This window comes from Ursus americanus, chromosome 34 (assembly GCF_024610735.1).
Source record: "Ursus americanus isolate L20-20 chromosome 34, mUrsAme1.1.p, whole genome shotgun sequence".
NCBI classification, from domain to species: Eukaryota; Metazoa; Chordata; class Mammalia; order Carnivora; family Ursidae; genus Ursus; species Ursus americanus.
The window spans coordinates 7462382-7479430 of NC_142160.1; the positions used below are offsets into that span (position 1 = coordinate 7462382).

At 41.8% G+C, this 17049-nt stretch overlaps 1 protein-coding gene across 10 annotated transcripts in view; it reads left to right on the forward strand.

Moving 5' to 3' along the window:
• The window catches only part of RFX3 (regulatory factor X3), a 439312-nt gene that overhangs the window by 413818 nt on the left and 8445 nt on the right, over positions 1-17049 (forward strand). For all 10 annotated transcript variants that reach the window (XM_045772591.2, XM_045772590.2, XM_045772596.2 and 7 more), the window contains one exon: positions 14578-14620. In XM_045772591.2, the coding sequence (XP_045628547.1) occupies positions 14578-14620 (43 nt within the window). The remainder of the gene's footprint in view (positions 1-14577; positions 14621-17049) is intronic.

Below are 17049 nucleotides of genomic sequence, written 5' to 3' on the forward strand. Positions count from 1 at the left end.
GGGAGCCAAGAACACTGATATGTTTATCTATCATGGACATCAGATATAATGATAAATGTTTATATAGCTCTGGGGAGTGGTGGAGACCTGTTTCAAATACTCAGACTCTGACTTTCAAATCAGGCTTCTTATTGCTGACGATACGAAGAAGAAAACGTTCTCTTCAGAATTTTTAGATAGCAAATAAAACTGTCTTGTTTTCAACGTGTGTCAAAAAGCTAACGCTCTGACGTAAATTTACACAAGGCGTGGTTGATGTGATGAGGGATAGATGCAAACGCCCGGGTGAATCCCCACCAGCTCATTTTGTTGTGCTGCCCTGGGGAGGCCTTTGATCTTGCTAGATTATACCAAATCAGGCAATACTACAAATTACTCAGAGCAGTAAAGAAGACAGGTTCATTTTGAAGCTATGTGTATGTGCTTATTTAAATTTAAAAAGTCGAAGTAAATATTAGATGCTTTTCCTAGTTTAATACATATGATAATAAAGGTATAAATTAAAAATATATTAAAATACCTCAAGGAGCTTTGTAAGTATTCTAATATAAATTAAATCCATGCCAAACTTCTTCAGTAGGTTGGGCAAAAGATTCCTCTTTCCCTCTTCGTTAAAATCCCTTGCTGTGTGCTGATCTGTCTGTGTTTGTGTGATGTTCTTTACAGTGATTGTGCTTAAATCACGCCGGCCACATATATATTTGCCAACCACCTCGTATATCCTGGGACTTCTTTAACAGGATGGTGAACATTATGGTAACGGGGATTCTAATGAACACCACGAGGCTAATCCTGATGTATGGGCTTGGCTTCCCTCGCATCTCGGGGGAACAAAGGCAGTGGGCAGGAGCCGAGCACACAGTGTGAGGGCTCGGCAAGCGCCTTGCATGCTGGTTCGGGCAGTGCTGGCTCGCCAGGGTTCAGTCTCATATCGTCAGTACTGCCGACTAACCATCCCCATAGGCATTCTTTTGTTTTTGTATTTTTTTTTTACTTTATGTAAACAATGGGAATGAGTATGATACATTCCCCCACGAGGTAAAGATATGATAAGAATAAAATCTAGATCAGAAAGTAAGGTGTAAAATACCTTCTGTAAGATCAATGGTCTAAGCACACCTCTTGATTTCTTTGCTTACTCTCTCCTTACCCAATTTATAGGACAATCCTTTGAGCTGTCTCTACTCGCCCATTATTCAGCCCAGGCCAATCAAGCCTAATTTTATAGATTTGTTCTCCCCATACAACATTGATGGCCTCATATATCTGTTGGCTATTATAGACCTGGAGCTCATGGTCATATTATCGTATCTAAAATTTCTTGAGTCTGGGAAGAGGAAAAGGAAATTCAGGAAAACAGAAGGCTGTTTTCTCATGGGTCACTCCTGTGTTATTCTTCGCCTACCCAAGAAATCAGATTGGAGGTAAAAAAGGCTTTTGCGTGTTGAGGCTCAGTTGCCTTCGCCCCTTAGGTGATCCCCTCTTCCAAACACCAAGTCCAGAAGTGCCCGTGTACGTGGTGGGGGCGACAGCGCAGGCCCAAATCCACTGAAATCCGTAAAAGTTACCATTACCCTCAGTTGGAGCAGTTGGTGTTCAGTCATCAGTAACAATAGCAAACAAACACAACGATAGTTCTCACTCTTTATTGAGAGCTTATTACATACATAATAAAATCACACTCCCGATCTGTGTACTAATGGCGCTGTCTCAGTAAAGGTACCACAATTCTCCGTGTTGATCGTGCTGGACAGCCGAGCATCATCTTTTACGTGTCTTTCTGTCTTGACCCTGATGTCCCCCCGGTTACTAAGTCTGCTCCTTCCCAAACCTCCCGGGGTGCAGTCAGTATCATCTTATGAAAGTGCAGAGTTGCTTGTGTTACCCCTACTTAAAACCCACCAGTGGTATTCTGTCCTGTTAGTGAAGGAACAAAATTCTTTCCTTGGTACATGAGGTCGTGCTCCATCTGGCCCTGCCCCTCAGGGTAACCTCAACCTCCCTCTTCCTATTCCATTCACTGTGATCACAGTGGTCTTTTCTCTGTTCTTATTCCCCAAGCTTTATTCATTGGACCACTGTGTAAATGGTTGTTTCTAGCAAGAGCTTTCTGCCCAGCTCCCCTTGCTCATTCTAACTCCTACTTCACATCTTAAATAACAGTTCCTTACAGGGGCCCAGTTCCTCCAAACTACCTTAGATATAGCCCTGTTCTCTCTGATCTGTACTTTTACTCTTCATTCTAGAACCTGCACTAAACTAATCATGTGGTTCTTTGTGTGACTTGTGTAAGTAAAGATTTAATGCCCCGGAAATAGTAGAGGACTTCGAATCAGGAGAATTCAATTCTCCTGATAGTTCTGTCATTTATAGTGGTATAATCTTGGGCAAATCGTGTTCACTGATGTTGAGTCTCAGACTTAGCTCTGAAATTAATTTTTTCATTTATAGAACAGATACTTCTTACATACCTACCGTGGACCAGATGCTCTGATGATTACGTTATAGTGATGAACACAATGGATCTTGACCCCGCATTCAAGATACTTGCATTTTAGTAGGAAATTCATATGTACTAAATATTCACATAACTCTGGAGCTACAAAATCAGAGAAATAGGAATACTTGAAGCATGAGGCCTTCAGCTGGTCTGGGAGGGCCAGGGAAGGCTTCCCCCAGTAGGAATATTTGAAGTGAGATTGAAAGAGCAAAAGGAGTCGACTATGTGAAGTTAGTGAGAATTTGGGGCAAGGGGGGCACGGAGACATGCACACAGGTCCTACCTGCAATGCAAGGGGAAATTTCCGTGGAAAAGCTGAGGGTCAAGCACCAGAGAGACCAAATACACACCATCAACTTCAGTAGAATTGGATGAGGAAAGAAAGCCAAAAACTCGAAGCGAAGCCCACACTCACATACTGCTTATGTGCTGGGCACTGTTCGAAGTGCTTTATGTATATTAACTTAATAATTCATAACAACTGAATACTATTACCCCTGTATAAAATAATATATATTTTACAGATGATGACATGAGACACAGAGCCATCAAGTAGCTCGCTTAGGTCACACAACTACTAAAGTTGTGAAATCAGGCTCCAAAACCAAGGAGACTGGCCCCAAAATTCTTGCTGTTAATCCGCCATGTTTATCACCCGCTGCAGGATGGGGGGATGGGAGCAAGAACTGCTGGGAAGTCAGACACAAACTTGGCCAGACCTTGGTTTTGCCTTATGGACGCTTTATTTGGGAGAGGTGACAGACAGCCAACTAGATCCAGAAGCAAAGGGAAAGGTTTTCCTTTTAAAGTGACTTAGGGATGGTTAGTGTATCTTCATTAATGAGAAATCAACAAATAAATTTAATTTTAAAATTGTTTACATTATTTGAGCCGGCAGGAGAGACCAATCCATGTTTTACATATAAACACGGTATACAAGTGTACAAAACTACTATATTTGCATTCCCTGTTACACTGCCATTATCAGTTATTGGCATGAAGACCGCCATGTAACAGCGCCCTCAAAAGACACAGGGACAGCATCCCACCCCGACACGTTTTCTTCTAAATGTCAGTCTTCTGCCGCAGCGATGCTCACTAGTAAGTTATTTAAAGCACGTGCAGTTCCAGAGTTTCGTGATTATATTTTTTGCCTGGATGATAAAAAGGAAACAGAATTTATTTGCTGCTAAAATTATGTAATTTTTTTAACTTTAATATTATAAATACACCCAGAGACTCTCTGGGAGTGGTGAAATTTTAAGAGCAGGAATCAAATAAACAAGTTGCATCTGTTTGCACACCTGTTAAATAAAAATTTTTTAAAATCAGGGCTTTCTGTGCAGCCCTGACATGAAAAATTGAGCAGGAAACTATCCTATTATTTGAATTTTATAACTGTTTGGAATCTCTTTGGACGTTTATTTCCTTAAAATATACATAGTCCACCAATATATTCACTGAGTTTATAAATTCTGATTGCTTCATAAAATGATTTTCTGCAATAAATATTTTTGTGTTTAACTCACTAAATATATTTAAATTCTGTCATAATTTAATTATACTTATTTAATATTACATCTAAGCCATCTATGTAACCAATTTTTCGAAATAAAAAATAGGAACCGAAAGATGCTTCAGTTGTTCAAATATGACTATCAGTATAAAAAAGGATGATATTTTAGTCATATTTTTTAGGGGAAAAAAATGGAAGAACCCTTAAGAATATACCATCAAAGGAAAAATGTCTTGAATTTATCAAAGTTGATGTACTCAAAGTAAAAGGGGGAAAAAAAAAAGATCTTCAAAACCTTAAAAATTGGACCAGAGCAATAATAATTCAAAAGGCAAGCTTTTAGGATAAAAGTTGAGTGAAAAGGTGCCATTTGGTAGAAGTATAATCATGGTAAATAAGCATGGATTCTTAAGGTAAAATCAAACTAATGAAAAATATATTTCAGTGAGTACTACTCTAGTTCAACTAGGGAATACGCTGAAAATGGACCAGTGGAATAATAGATTTGTTATAGGATATTTTAAAACGAATGAATCGTATCTCAAGTTAAAATCATCTGCAGGAAAAAGCCATCTTAGAACAGCAGTGGCTTAGAAAACGAATCCTGGTTGAGAGTTAAACCGTTTATGGTTACAATAAAGCTTATTAATATTTCCTGATACTTTTCAAATTAACGAACATTGAGGAATTGCCTTGTGACAGCCACAATGCTAGGTGTTTTGCATTCTTATTTCATATTCACTAAAACCTTGCAAAGATGTGTTGGCGTCCCCATTTCACCCATGAGAAAAACAGGTTGAAAATTTCCCCAAAGCCAGAATTAGGAAGCGGTAGAAAGTAGGACTGTGTCCTTCCAAGGCGCCAAATGGGTTCGGTCCACGTTTTAATTTTTCACCGTATAAATTGTCTGTAGACAGATTCCTATAGGGACTAATTTATTTCCGTCTGTGCTGTTCCACTCCCCCAAACACACGCACACTCACATCACACGCACACTCACACCAGGTGCCTGGCATGTAAGCTTTCATTATTTTGTTCCAGGGTCTGTCTCCTCAGCGTTGCAGGATGCATCTCGATCGTCCTACCACCCTTTCCCTTCCTACTTTTTGTTCCTAGACGTCTAGAATATGCAAACTAACCGGAATATTCGTCTAAGCCAATTGCAATTGGAAAGCTGAATGTGCTGGGAAACACCACCACCAACAAATTACACCCTTCAGCTCCTCCATACCCACCCACAGACCAGACCTAAGTCAAAATCAGTATTTTGGAATTTGTAGTTTGCTTTTAGCTGTAAATCTGCCCTCTGCATGACCACAATTCTGACAACCTGAAAATTCTAAAAGTGACCTCCTGGAGGAGAGACATGGGAGGCCCTTCTTCTACACCTTCATCCTCCCAAGTTCCTTAGAACTGGCTTTGTAGAAGCTGTCTCGTTTTCCTCCTCTTCCCTGGTTTGTCTTTCTGTTCCTTTCCCTCTTTGTGTGTGAGAAAAGTACCTATAGACTCGGCTACCCAGGGCCACAGCCCTTTCCAACTCTGGGATCCCTGCTCATTCGCAACCTGTCCTTGGTTTCCTTCCTGCTAGCTCTGGGCTATAACCTCTTCTCTTTCGCTCCTCAGGAAATGGACTTTTGCTTATAACTGTGGTCTAAACACAGTCCTCCTATAGGTGCTCAAAAAATTCTCATTCCAGAAAGGAAGTACAAAAGAATGATGGAAAGACAGACTACCAATTTGTAGGCCCTCTCGTTGGATTTCATGATCGTCATACTTGATTCTTTCATCAGGAAAATAACTCACAGACCCAGAAGTGCTCCTTTTCCCCAGGATGTGTCTGTCCACATTTGAGAGACCTTCTTTATCAAGTTGGGCATTCATGGGTGCTTTCAAGCAGAGATTCGTTTTCCTGAAGAGTTTGGAAGTGGGAAAAGTGTATAAAATAGTTGAAAAATTCTTAACATACTTCAGGAACTAAAATGGTCACTGGACACATCGGGAAAGAAATCTCAGCACGCTGCTCTCTTCAGCAAAGTCCATCCCTGGGCTCTTTGCTTAGGAGAGAGTCTGGTATCCCCAACCACAGAGCAAGCTAAGTGTAGAAGATTCTGTGGCAGAGATTAAGAGGGACAGCTCCCTCTGCTGTCCTCTCTGAGTCACTCTGTCATCCCGTGCCCTGCCCTGGTGGCTCTAGCCATGCCATTGTGTTTCTAGTAGTTTTGCTCACAAACAGGTGGCGGTGGTGGTTACTGGTCCTTCGATAAAGAAATAGCTCTTGTTGGAGACCGCAAGTTCCTCAGTTCACAGGAGCCGTTTCCTGCCTCTCACCATCGCTGTCTACAATCAATACACTCGCATAAATGTGAGAGATTCTCTACGAGTATACGGGTCAGGTGTTTTGATACTATAGTCACTTCAAACCTGACTCGCACTCCTTAGTCTAAAGAGAACATGTTTCTCTACCCCCACCCCCATTGTCTCTCCAGTTAACAATTTCTGAAAAAGAGAGATGGTGTAATTAAAATCAAGAAGTGCTCCTCTCACATAATAACCAATGCCAAGATGTCCTCTTAGACAATGAATGTGGCCTCGAATGAAGCCTGTCTTAAGTTAGGTGCACCAGGGTTCTTTCTTTTTAACCCATGGTTTTATTTGCATAAAGGATATATGCTACCAGGCTGAACCCTAACATTTGCAGGAACCTGTGGTACCCTATGTCTGAACGTTTCGAAGGTGATGAGTCAAACTATAAGTAAAATCTGTTCCATCCACCTCAGTTGATAAATATGTCTTGATCACAACTGAGAATGCTGAGTTTAAATGTAAAATTCTCTGGCTCCTCCTAGACTCATGCCAGAAAATAATGACATAGACATAGCCAGCCCCTGGCCCAGCCTCCGGCCCCAGACCACTTGTCTTACTTCTCGCTCCCTGTCCTATGCTATGAATAGCCCTGAACACCCCAACACAATGTTCAGGTTTTGTCCACCCTTGGCAAACCACCGCCCCTCATTGGCTCTCCCTTCTTTCTTCTGAAGGATGGACTTGGAGAAGAAATCTGCACAGGCCCGGAAGGGGACTCGGGAAGTTCTGACATCTTAGATAGCAAGAGTATGGTCTGCGGGGTGGGAGGGATACAGAGGCTCCAAGAAGACACATCCACTTGGCTAAGTGATGTCCTTACGCTGGAGGGAGGGCCACAACCACAGGAAAGCCAGGGCAGGGCTCTCCATAGTGTGGGGCTCAGGCTTGGCCTAATGGTACTGTTAAATGTTCCTGTTGTTAAAATTACTTTTTCCTTCAAAAGGAACTAAGGCTTAGATTCTTACGTCATTACCTGCATGCTCACTCATGAGTGCTTCTTAGAGATTTTGAAACAGTATAAAGGTACATGCTTTGCTGTGTTCCCGGGAGGCAGAGGGGAACAAAAAAGCATGAATGCTTAGATTTGTGATGGAAATCTGTGGTCTGTGTAGACAGTGGCTAACAGCACACTTTGCCAGTCCAAAGAAGCAGGACCACCAGCAGCTGTCGGGCACAATTTGCTTTGGTTTGCAGCAAACCGGCAGAAATCTCAGCCATCTTAACAGGCTTTGATGAAACTAGTTGGAAATACATGGGAAAATACACTTACAGGAAGAAAAATCACCAAGGAACACAGGACTTTACCAAATGGAACATTATTAGCATTCCTTGCAAATTTTATAAAATTGGAAATTACTTTAAAATCAGCAACTGTTTGTCCTCAATTGTGAAACCCTGTACCAAAGCTAAATGTAAAATGCTTTGATTAATTTGGTTCTCATCTGGAAGACATTTCAAGAAAATTAACTAATGCTTGAAATTAACTAATTGAAATTTTAAGACCTTTCTCTCCACCATCCCAAACATCCAAAATAGTTGCCACTAACTCGTCCTTTCGCGATTAAGTTCTACTAACTTTAGTTAATAGAACTGAAATCAGAGGAGACCACCCAGCTCCATAAGATGTGTAAAATTCAGAACTTCACAAAGTTCCAGTTAGGTATCGAATGTTGACAGATTAGAGTCAGGTCAGGGAGGTTCCAAATCTGCATGTGAACCATCTTGCAGCTTCTACAGGGAAAGCCCTAAAGCTCTGTGTTCCTTCGTTGACTTCTCAGAAGAGCAGAGAGAGAGGCAACTGGTTAAGCCGGAGTTTACATGCTGATATTCATCTGAGCTCATCAGCTGTTCCTCGTGATGTCATCATCCCCGTTCTGCCAAACGCACACACGCGAGCGCACACACACACACACACACACACACACACACACACACTCTCCATGTTTAGGACAGCCCTTCTCATGGTATTTGCGTGAGTCGTAAGTGCCTTGGTCAGCACATAACGACTTCAGCTTCAGCCCTAGGTGGAGTTCATAGGGTCAGACCCTCACGCCAGGGCCTAAGAAACACTTCCATTCTCAGTCAGCGCACCTGGTAGTCCCACTCAGCTAGAGGCATTTTATTTGAAGTCACTGTCTTATGGCCTTAACGGTTGCACAGAATTCTAAGACTTTATCGCTAGTATTTGAAAATTGAGTTTTGAAGACAGTAGACCTTGTCTATTTCATAAAAAGGAAATCTGAGATTAGATGAATAACATGTCTAGAATCCCATAGTGGAGAGCGGTGGATTGGTGATTCAAACCCAGGTCACGCTGGCCCCGGATCCGATGTTCCTGCTGCGCTGTGCCGCGTATTTTCCATTTAATACCTTTGCAACCTGGGCAAGTTATATATATCCTTGCTTTAGCCTTAGTTTTCTCATCAACAAAATAAGCATGAGGACCATTCCTTCACAAGGCTGTTGTGAGGATCAAATTAGGTGGGTATGCTGTTAGGCGTGGGTAAGTAGGTGTAGGTAGATAGATGGAGTGGATGGGCAGAGTGGTACGTACTAGGTACCTGATTCTTGTGAGTTCCTTTTCCTTTCCACGAGGATAGATAGATGATCGATCGATTCATCGACTGATCGATAGATCTGAAGCTGTGTGTATTACTCAAGAGAGAGATATTCAATTACCTTCTAGTCCAGATTAGATTTTTAAATATTGATTTGGCACTGACAATCCAAGTAATAATGTGTACAATTAGACCATCATGTTTTTGACATGATGAGCTTAGAAGCTGAAATTCATAAAACAGATAACATAAAGGCATGTGAAGGCTTTAATAAAACTATATGGCAAGGGAAAATAGCCTGTCGACAGTTTTTGGGTGTTGAGTCCAGTGATTCATGGAATTACAAAGAATCCAACAGCATTCTTTGGGATGGAGCCCAAGTGGTAATCAGAGGCAAACTAATTCAATGCTTTGTAAAACACAGCCAACAAAATAGAATGCAGAAATAAGTCAATTAGGGGGAAAAATGGCAATATTAGGGAAGAAGTATAAACAGAATTAGACAATCAAAGCTAGACTTATATCAAATTTTAACTAGTAGGAATGACTAGTAGGAAAGGTCTTATGACATGGGGAGAAAGTATTATATATACAGTTCCTTTATTTGTACAATTTATTCAAGTTAAAGAGTAAAAGTAAGTCCCAAAGAGACATCTTATTCCAACTATGACATAGAAACCACTTCAGAAGAATTTTACAGTTATCTGTTTTTAGTGCCTTCGACAGCTTAAAGATCTTCCCTAGAGCAAAGGATTCATTGGCAGAAACTGGAAAAATGTACTCACATATATACATACATAATTTCTTCCCGACATGCATATATCAAAAATTACCACTGCTGGCAGGACTGGTCTGCAGGGTGAGGTCAGAGCATCACTTTATCCTGAATCTATGGAAAAATTACTCCTAAGAGTAGCTGAGCCCCCAAATGAGTGGTCTTTTCTAGTTTAAACTTTCAGCTCTTGGCTTATCAGCTGCTAATGACTATAGCCCCCAGGTCGGCAGGAATGCCTAGGGTCACACGGTAAAGCTTACGTATTTACATACGCTGCCTGGGGTGACTGCCTTCAGCTAAGCACCTGCCACCACCTTGGCTTCTGGCTCAGGCTGCCGGCATCTGTAGACAGAGAGCCTGCGGAACCATCACGTAGTGCTGATACAAGAGGCTTTCTGTGGGCTTTGGGGTTGTTTGTGGTGCCCTTTACCTAGCCGTGATAATGTGGTCATGAAGACTCCCTGATGCTTTCTCCCCAGCGTGGGGGTAAACTCGTTCTAGCAGGGAAAGTGTCCCCAAGGGTGAGGTCTTCATCCCAGCCCCTGGACGCTTTCCTTCTGTCCCTGACTCCTGTCCCCAGTCTCTGCTTTGTGGGCCCCCACGGATTCCCGCCTGTTTGCTCTCTGCACCCTGACTTCCTCTGCATGGGCCCAGTTCCCAAGGATCAGAGTACAAGCCTTGCCTCCCTCCCTGCGGAAATTTCACTGCCGATGGGTCTAACGTGTGCACGGGTCTCTTGGGGGCACCTGTGGTGTGCATCTCCCGAACAACGCCCCATTCCTTTCATGGAGCCAGGGCTCTTTAGGCGGGTGGGAGACCTGGCGGGCTTGTAAGGAACCACTCCTCAGCTGCTCGACCAAAGTCAGAGTCGCACTGGGCCTCTGTCAAGGGTCCTGCCTATCACTGTGTTTGCTGTACTGCCCAGTTGCCCCCTGCACTTCCCAGCCATTACTGGTCTCCTTGTGAAGTTGTGGTCTTACAGACTCCCGCCACTTGTTGATCTGCTGTTGTCCGAGAGGGTGCGCATTATTAGGACCTTTGTTGGGACCTAGAGGACATGGTTTCTGGGACACGAGGTTTTTCTTCCCAAAACAACAGACATGCTTCCTCTATGTTCCATTGTTTCTACTTCAGAACATCCCCGATTTATCTATAGACTATTGATTCCCACCTACATCAAAAGGCCATATGCTTTCTAACCCCAGAGCACATTTTAAGCTCCTTAATTTATATTCTTTCCTCCATGTATGGAACATACATCCTCTCTATCTCCCTTTCTGTCTGTCTCTCTCCCTCCCCACCCCTTCTTTTTCCCTCCCCCACCTTGAATTCCTAAAGTGAGGGTGAGGGTCAGAATATCTGGTCTCAAATCTCCCACCACTACATTTCCTACAAATGTTAAATCAAGTCATTGTTTTTAATAGCCGTAAGATTAAATCTCCGCTCTCTACCTTGCCACATTCTTAAGCTTTTCTGAGGCTGCAATGAGGAAGCAAATTCATTCATCTGACATGTAGTCAGCCTTTACTCTCTCTCAGGCACTGTAGTAGATTCTGGGATACATTTATGAGGGGGACAAATCAGGCCCGTATCCCCACGGCCCTGGCACTGGGCTTGGAAGTCAGATGTTAGAAGGGGAAACAACGTAAGTGTTGGATGTGATGTGGTGGCAAATGCTTTGAGGGAAATAATTAAGCCTGACAGGGAAGGAGATGCTGAGATAGGGCTGTCAGGAAAAGCCTTTCTGAGGAAACATTATTGAGAAAGTGATACTTGAGGTCATAATATTTGAAAGAAAACCTCATATACACGGAACCGTGAAAGTACTTGATAAGCTCTAAGATGTCGCCTCCACGAACAGTTGTCCCTCCAGGCCCCCCACCCCGGGCGGCAAGCGAAGTTAGTCAGTTTCCGCAGTTCCTGGAGCTAAAACTTTACGGTCATCTCTGTACTTTCTCCTGAGCCTCCATTTTGTTCATCCAAATGGTTGATCTCTTCCTTCTCTTTTGTCTGGTTTGTGCTGGCCTAATCTTGACGCTTGTCATCTGTCCCTGTCGGTGACACGGTCTTCCTTATGCCTGCTCCCAGTCTTCCCTGCCACTGTTCATGTCCTTCCCTCCTGCTGCCCCCCCCCAACCCCTACAGTTGACTTCCCTTTCTCATATGCCCATACTTCTAAAACGTTCTCAAAGCTTGCCTCATTTTTTGGCTAAACTACCTGTCCTTTGTAATATAAGCAACTTCTGCTACTCACCTCCAGAAAGAGGGAATATTTCCAAATTAACTGACTAGAACCAGCTGGCACAGTGGTTGTCATAGATTAAGTTCCCAATAAATGTTGGTTGAATAATGAGGGAATGAACAGACTCTCCTAATCTTAGCCTGTCTATGGGAGGAAAGTGGTTTCTCCTTAATCACAACGTAGTCTTTCCTCACATGTGAAATGCATATAAAAACCTTTACCTTCTGCTATGTAGGATATCAGAATCTTACCTTACTCACGAGATTTTTTAAATCTACTCTATTTGCTGTCCACGTGCAACTTTGTTATCAATCCCAGAGACATCTAGACACATTGACGGGGTCTCTAAGATTGCTTGTACCATGTCCAGCACAATGTGTAGACACAAGCACAAAGCCTTGAGTATACAAATGTTTATTTACTCACCATAATAACAGTCACTGACATGGTGATCGTTGTGGGGTTTTAATTTTAACATCCTGAATAATCAAATGTATTTGTTCAGATTATGCAGAAATGTTCAAAGGAAAACCTGTGTATTAAGGAAATTGCCATATTTGCAGTTAAAGAGCAACCAAAAGCAGTTTCTTTGGAAGAAAATATCAAACTTCGTGTGATATTATTGATTACTAATGGCAATAAGAATTTAGTCTCAAACACCTTTTTGAGATTTTTTTGCAAAAAACAAGTGGAATGTTCACTTTTTCTAGATATAGAGGAATGTTTAAGACTCGTCATTGCCAACTTGTTTCCAGAATTGGATCTTAAGTGTTATTAAGTATTCATTTAAAAGAAACATAAATCTTATTGTGTTGCATCAATTAGAAATAACTTATAAAGCATCCTTCAGCTCTGGGCACTCTCTGTTTATAGTTCTAAAATATTTAAATAATACCAAAAATAGATAAAGCGTCCCTTGATATTTTTGGTTGCTTATATCCTTTAATTCAAGAAATTTTACATAATTAAAACTGATTTTTTTTTTATTTAGATTAACACAAGGTTCTGACACATGATCAGGAGCAACTTCAAAACAACAGCTCAGTATTTATGATTCTGTATTTGTTGCCCAATGGCATAAATATATAAACAGTTCTTCCAAAAAACATTCTAGAAGTTGTGGATTCAGGAGGCTCTTGTCCCCTCGAAAGCAGTCACCTGGGGAAGGCTGCACATCTGTTCCAGTCACATTGCCGTAGCTTAAAATGTTGTGGCATGCCTCTTTTTAAACTTAATCTGAACTGCTGAGAAATGACATATTATTTTGAATATCCTGAATTGTGGCAGAGGTGAATTTGATTTTGATGAGGAGTCAGAAATCATCCCAGGATCAAGGGCAATCAATACAATTTGGAGTGTTATTTGCAGTCACAATTGGGTATAAAATAACAAAATGGGCTTTCTTGAATGATACATAAACTAACTCTTGAAATTGATTGTTAAAGAGGAATTCCAGAACCTTGGACCTTGGAATAAATGTCTACACTCCAAGGTAGTAGCTATTAGGAAGAACAATACAGGTGTAGGCTAAAATAAATAAATAAATAAATAAATGCGTGTATGTTTGCAAAATAAGATCAGTTTTATTACTTTATAGACATACCTTGTAGATGAAAAAAATTCTCCTATCATGGAACTCTTTATAAGCAAACTTCTGAATGTAAGTAGAATTTCTGTCTCACCCTTTCTAAGCCTCTTGAGAACTCTGAATTTCTATAATGTCTTATTCTGAATCTTTAGCTTATAAAAAAGTAATGTTCTCTATTGAAAAAGTGGATCCTTTGAGGTTTCTCTTCACCTTTTTCTGATCAACTTGGTTACCTCTCCTATCCCCCCCCTTTTTTTAGAGTATCCATCTTTGTTCACTCTGAGACTCTCAAAATCCATTTCCTCATGGTAAAAATATCATTAAGCTTTTGAACCAAGATAGAAAACAAAATGTAAGCTGAAGGTTATTAATTGTCCATAGTGTTTTAAGCTCTTTTGTTGCATTAGTAACAAGCAGATGACTTTCTTTCTGAAAATAGGACCCTGGTATCTTAGTAAATAAGAACATCAAATTATAAGACAGGAAGTCTCAAAGCTCTTTAAAAAATAAATACTCTAAATTTTGGGGTTCCCACTACTTTTTCATTTCTGCTAGTGAAAGCTTTAAAGACAGAGTTCAGCCAAGTGGCTGGACCAAGTTTTGGTCACATCACCGCCCCCCCACCCCACCCCAGGGGGGGACTTTCAGACTGCCCACGGGCCGTGGAGCTCACATGTCCTGGTTCACCAAATTTCCAAATTTATCCCACCACATCCAACTTCTCCAGGCCAGCCAGGCCCCCATTTCTTCACTGCTAAGTTGAAATAATAATAAAAAATAAAATGGAGCTCAGAAGGCAGAGAAAATTGTTACCCTTTGCAAAGAGGCCAAGACAGCTAAATTGTGACACAATTTAAACTGTTCAAACTGGACAAGTTTGATTCGAAAATTAGGTGACCCAGGCGGTTAGAGATCAAAACGGTCACTGGTTTACAGTTTTAAAAAGTCCTCCTTGTATTTTTGCCACAGACTGATAGAATATTATTTTATTCTACCTGGTAGTAACTGTTGCCCAAATGACTGTTGTTTTGCAGTTTGGTGATTTAAATGCTGTGTCTCCTGGAAATCTGGATAAAGGTAAGAAGTGAAAATAATGTACATTTTTAAGGACTTCTTTGAGAAATTCCCATAGGGGGAAATGTGGTTTGTACCTATAGTACTTTTATTCTGTGGGAACCCTATAGGAATAGGACAGTTACGTCTCTTGGAATCCTCATTGTTTATTTGTCCATTTCTGTGCCTTCTTTATGTGAGGGATATTAAATGCAAGAATTGAATTTAAATGCAGCAGCAAGCTCTGCTCGACTTTTGCCTGCAGTTCATTACAGGTAACAAGAAATTATTTCTGACCGTCGCCAGAGTCCTGGAGAAAAGTGATAAAATTTTATTGAAGGCCCACTCGGCAGGAGGAAAGATTTCTCAGCCTGCCCCTTCTCAGCAATGCATACTTTTCACTGGAGAGACAGCTCAGAGATAGCAAGGAAGTTTCCGGTGAAAAGCAAGATCGGCAGTGGGCCAGATGAAAAGGGTCACACGCAGACTTCTCAGATTTTAAAGCCGGCACTGCCACTCAGCTGAGATGCCATTCCGATGTGTATTCCTGAAGGACCTCGGATCTACAAAACCACACAGTAAAAGGAACAGGGGAAATGAGGTTGGGATAGAGCACATGCAAACAAAACCCATCCTAATAAAATTAGCAGCTCAGTTAAAAAAAAAGATATTTAATCAACAAACACTACAGAAAATATAGGCCTTTCTTAAACAAAACAAAACAAAAAAAGTAAAGATACCTTGAGGTTTTAAGGAACTGAGTTCGGGAGTCAAGGACAGAATGCCCAGATGGGGGACAACTGCACACCTAGCCCTTCCAGGACAGAGCCAGAGCTAGCGGGGAAGCAGGCGAGGGGAAGGGCTTGGGGAATCTCTACCTGACAGGCAGCATGGTTCTCTGGAGCCTCCTGCACCCGGTACTTGCGGCAGCCTCCGTGCCCCAGGTGGTGGAAGTCCCAGGAATCAGTCTCACTCCCCTGTGAAGCTCCAGTCAGTCTCCATGACCAGTGGTGCGTGCATTAATTGCCGTCTTAGCAACGGGCATCATAGCCAAGCAGGACCGGTAGAGAATAACAGCCCAAAGACATTCCTGCTGCAAATATGTACTCTCTATGGTTAATCCGATGACAGTCAGGAATGTGAATTAGTGATGATTCTAGTTTGTACTTTCAGAGCAAGGAAGGTGAGCGTTGAAACCCGTGGCCAACATAAGGCAACCTTGCCGACGCACTGACCAAAGCCGGATGCGTCACACTTGAGGATTTCACCCCCTGTGCCGAAGTGCGCAGGCGTGTTCTGCTTGGCCACTGAATGGCCGCCTGGCTTCGCCGTAAAGTGCTGGACCAAAACGAAGTCTTGAGTCAACTCCAGGAGCACCTAATTTTAGTTTCTGTGTGCGAAATTTCTATAACCTTGAGGGTGTTTCTAGAAAATATCTTTGAGTCTTTATGAGGGCATAAAATGTCCATGGAATTGCATTAATTTGCCCTTAGAAGTGGAGAGAGGGCTTGCTTTTTTGTGGATTGCTTTGTAGCCTATCCATAGGAACCCCATCACCCCACAAGTGGACCTGGAGAGAAGTGGCCTTGGAGCACTTAGGTTTGTTCAGCCCATTATCCCACTGCTGTTTCTACCCACGACACGGGGTATGTTTCAGACTCTCTCCGCTCTCTTCGCTCACCTACCTGCTTGAAATGATTTTTTTTTCCTTTCAGTGCTGCCTCTCTTATTATTTTGATGCTATTTCTCAGGCACAGAAATGTTGGTGGAGAGGAAGCCATGAAGCAGTGTGATTTATCCGCACCTTGGGGTGGCCCTGCTGGTCCCATTCAGCCCCAGACCCGGTGCTTCTAGAGATATGGCCACACTGGCCTAGTCAGGGCCTGAGGCTTGAATGTGAAATCTTCAAGAGTTCTTGTGGGCTTTTTCCACAGAAAGAGAATTTTCATTTTTTCCCCCTGATAATAAAAGTCAATTTAGCTCTATATAAAAATTTCAAATAATACGGAGATTTAGAAACTATGACAAGTGAATCTTCATAATCACAACCCTAAGAGATAACCACCATTAAGAATTTAATGAGAGGATTTTTCTTTTTTTTGTTTGTTTATATATAAGCAAATGCAAAAACAGACCCAAAATGTGTCATACAAACGTGTTTCAATTATACTGTCTCATGAAGCAAATGTCTACCAAACGTGCCCTTTTCCCTACAGCCCACATTCCCTCTGGATGTGCTTGTTCTGACAAATCCTATTATTATAAAAGTCCATTCTCCAGAGGCACAAAGGTAACAGGATAAAGTAGATGAGCCTCCTCTAAGAGCCCTTCTGTGTTTACCTCTCAATAATGCGTTACATCCTTTCTAGTCAGTAAATCTCATGTCAACCTTTTCAGTCACAAGTCCCACTTCTCGGGAGATGTTGCTTCTGGCAACTGTGTGCTGCCTAACG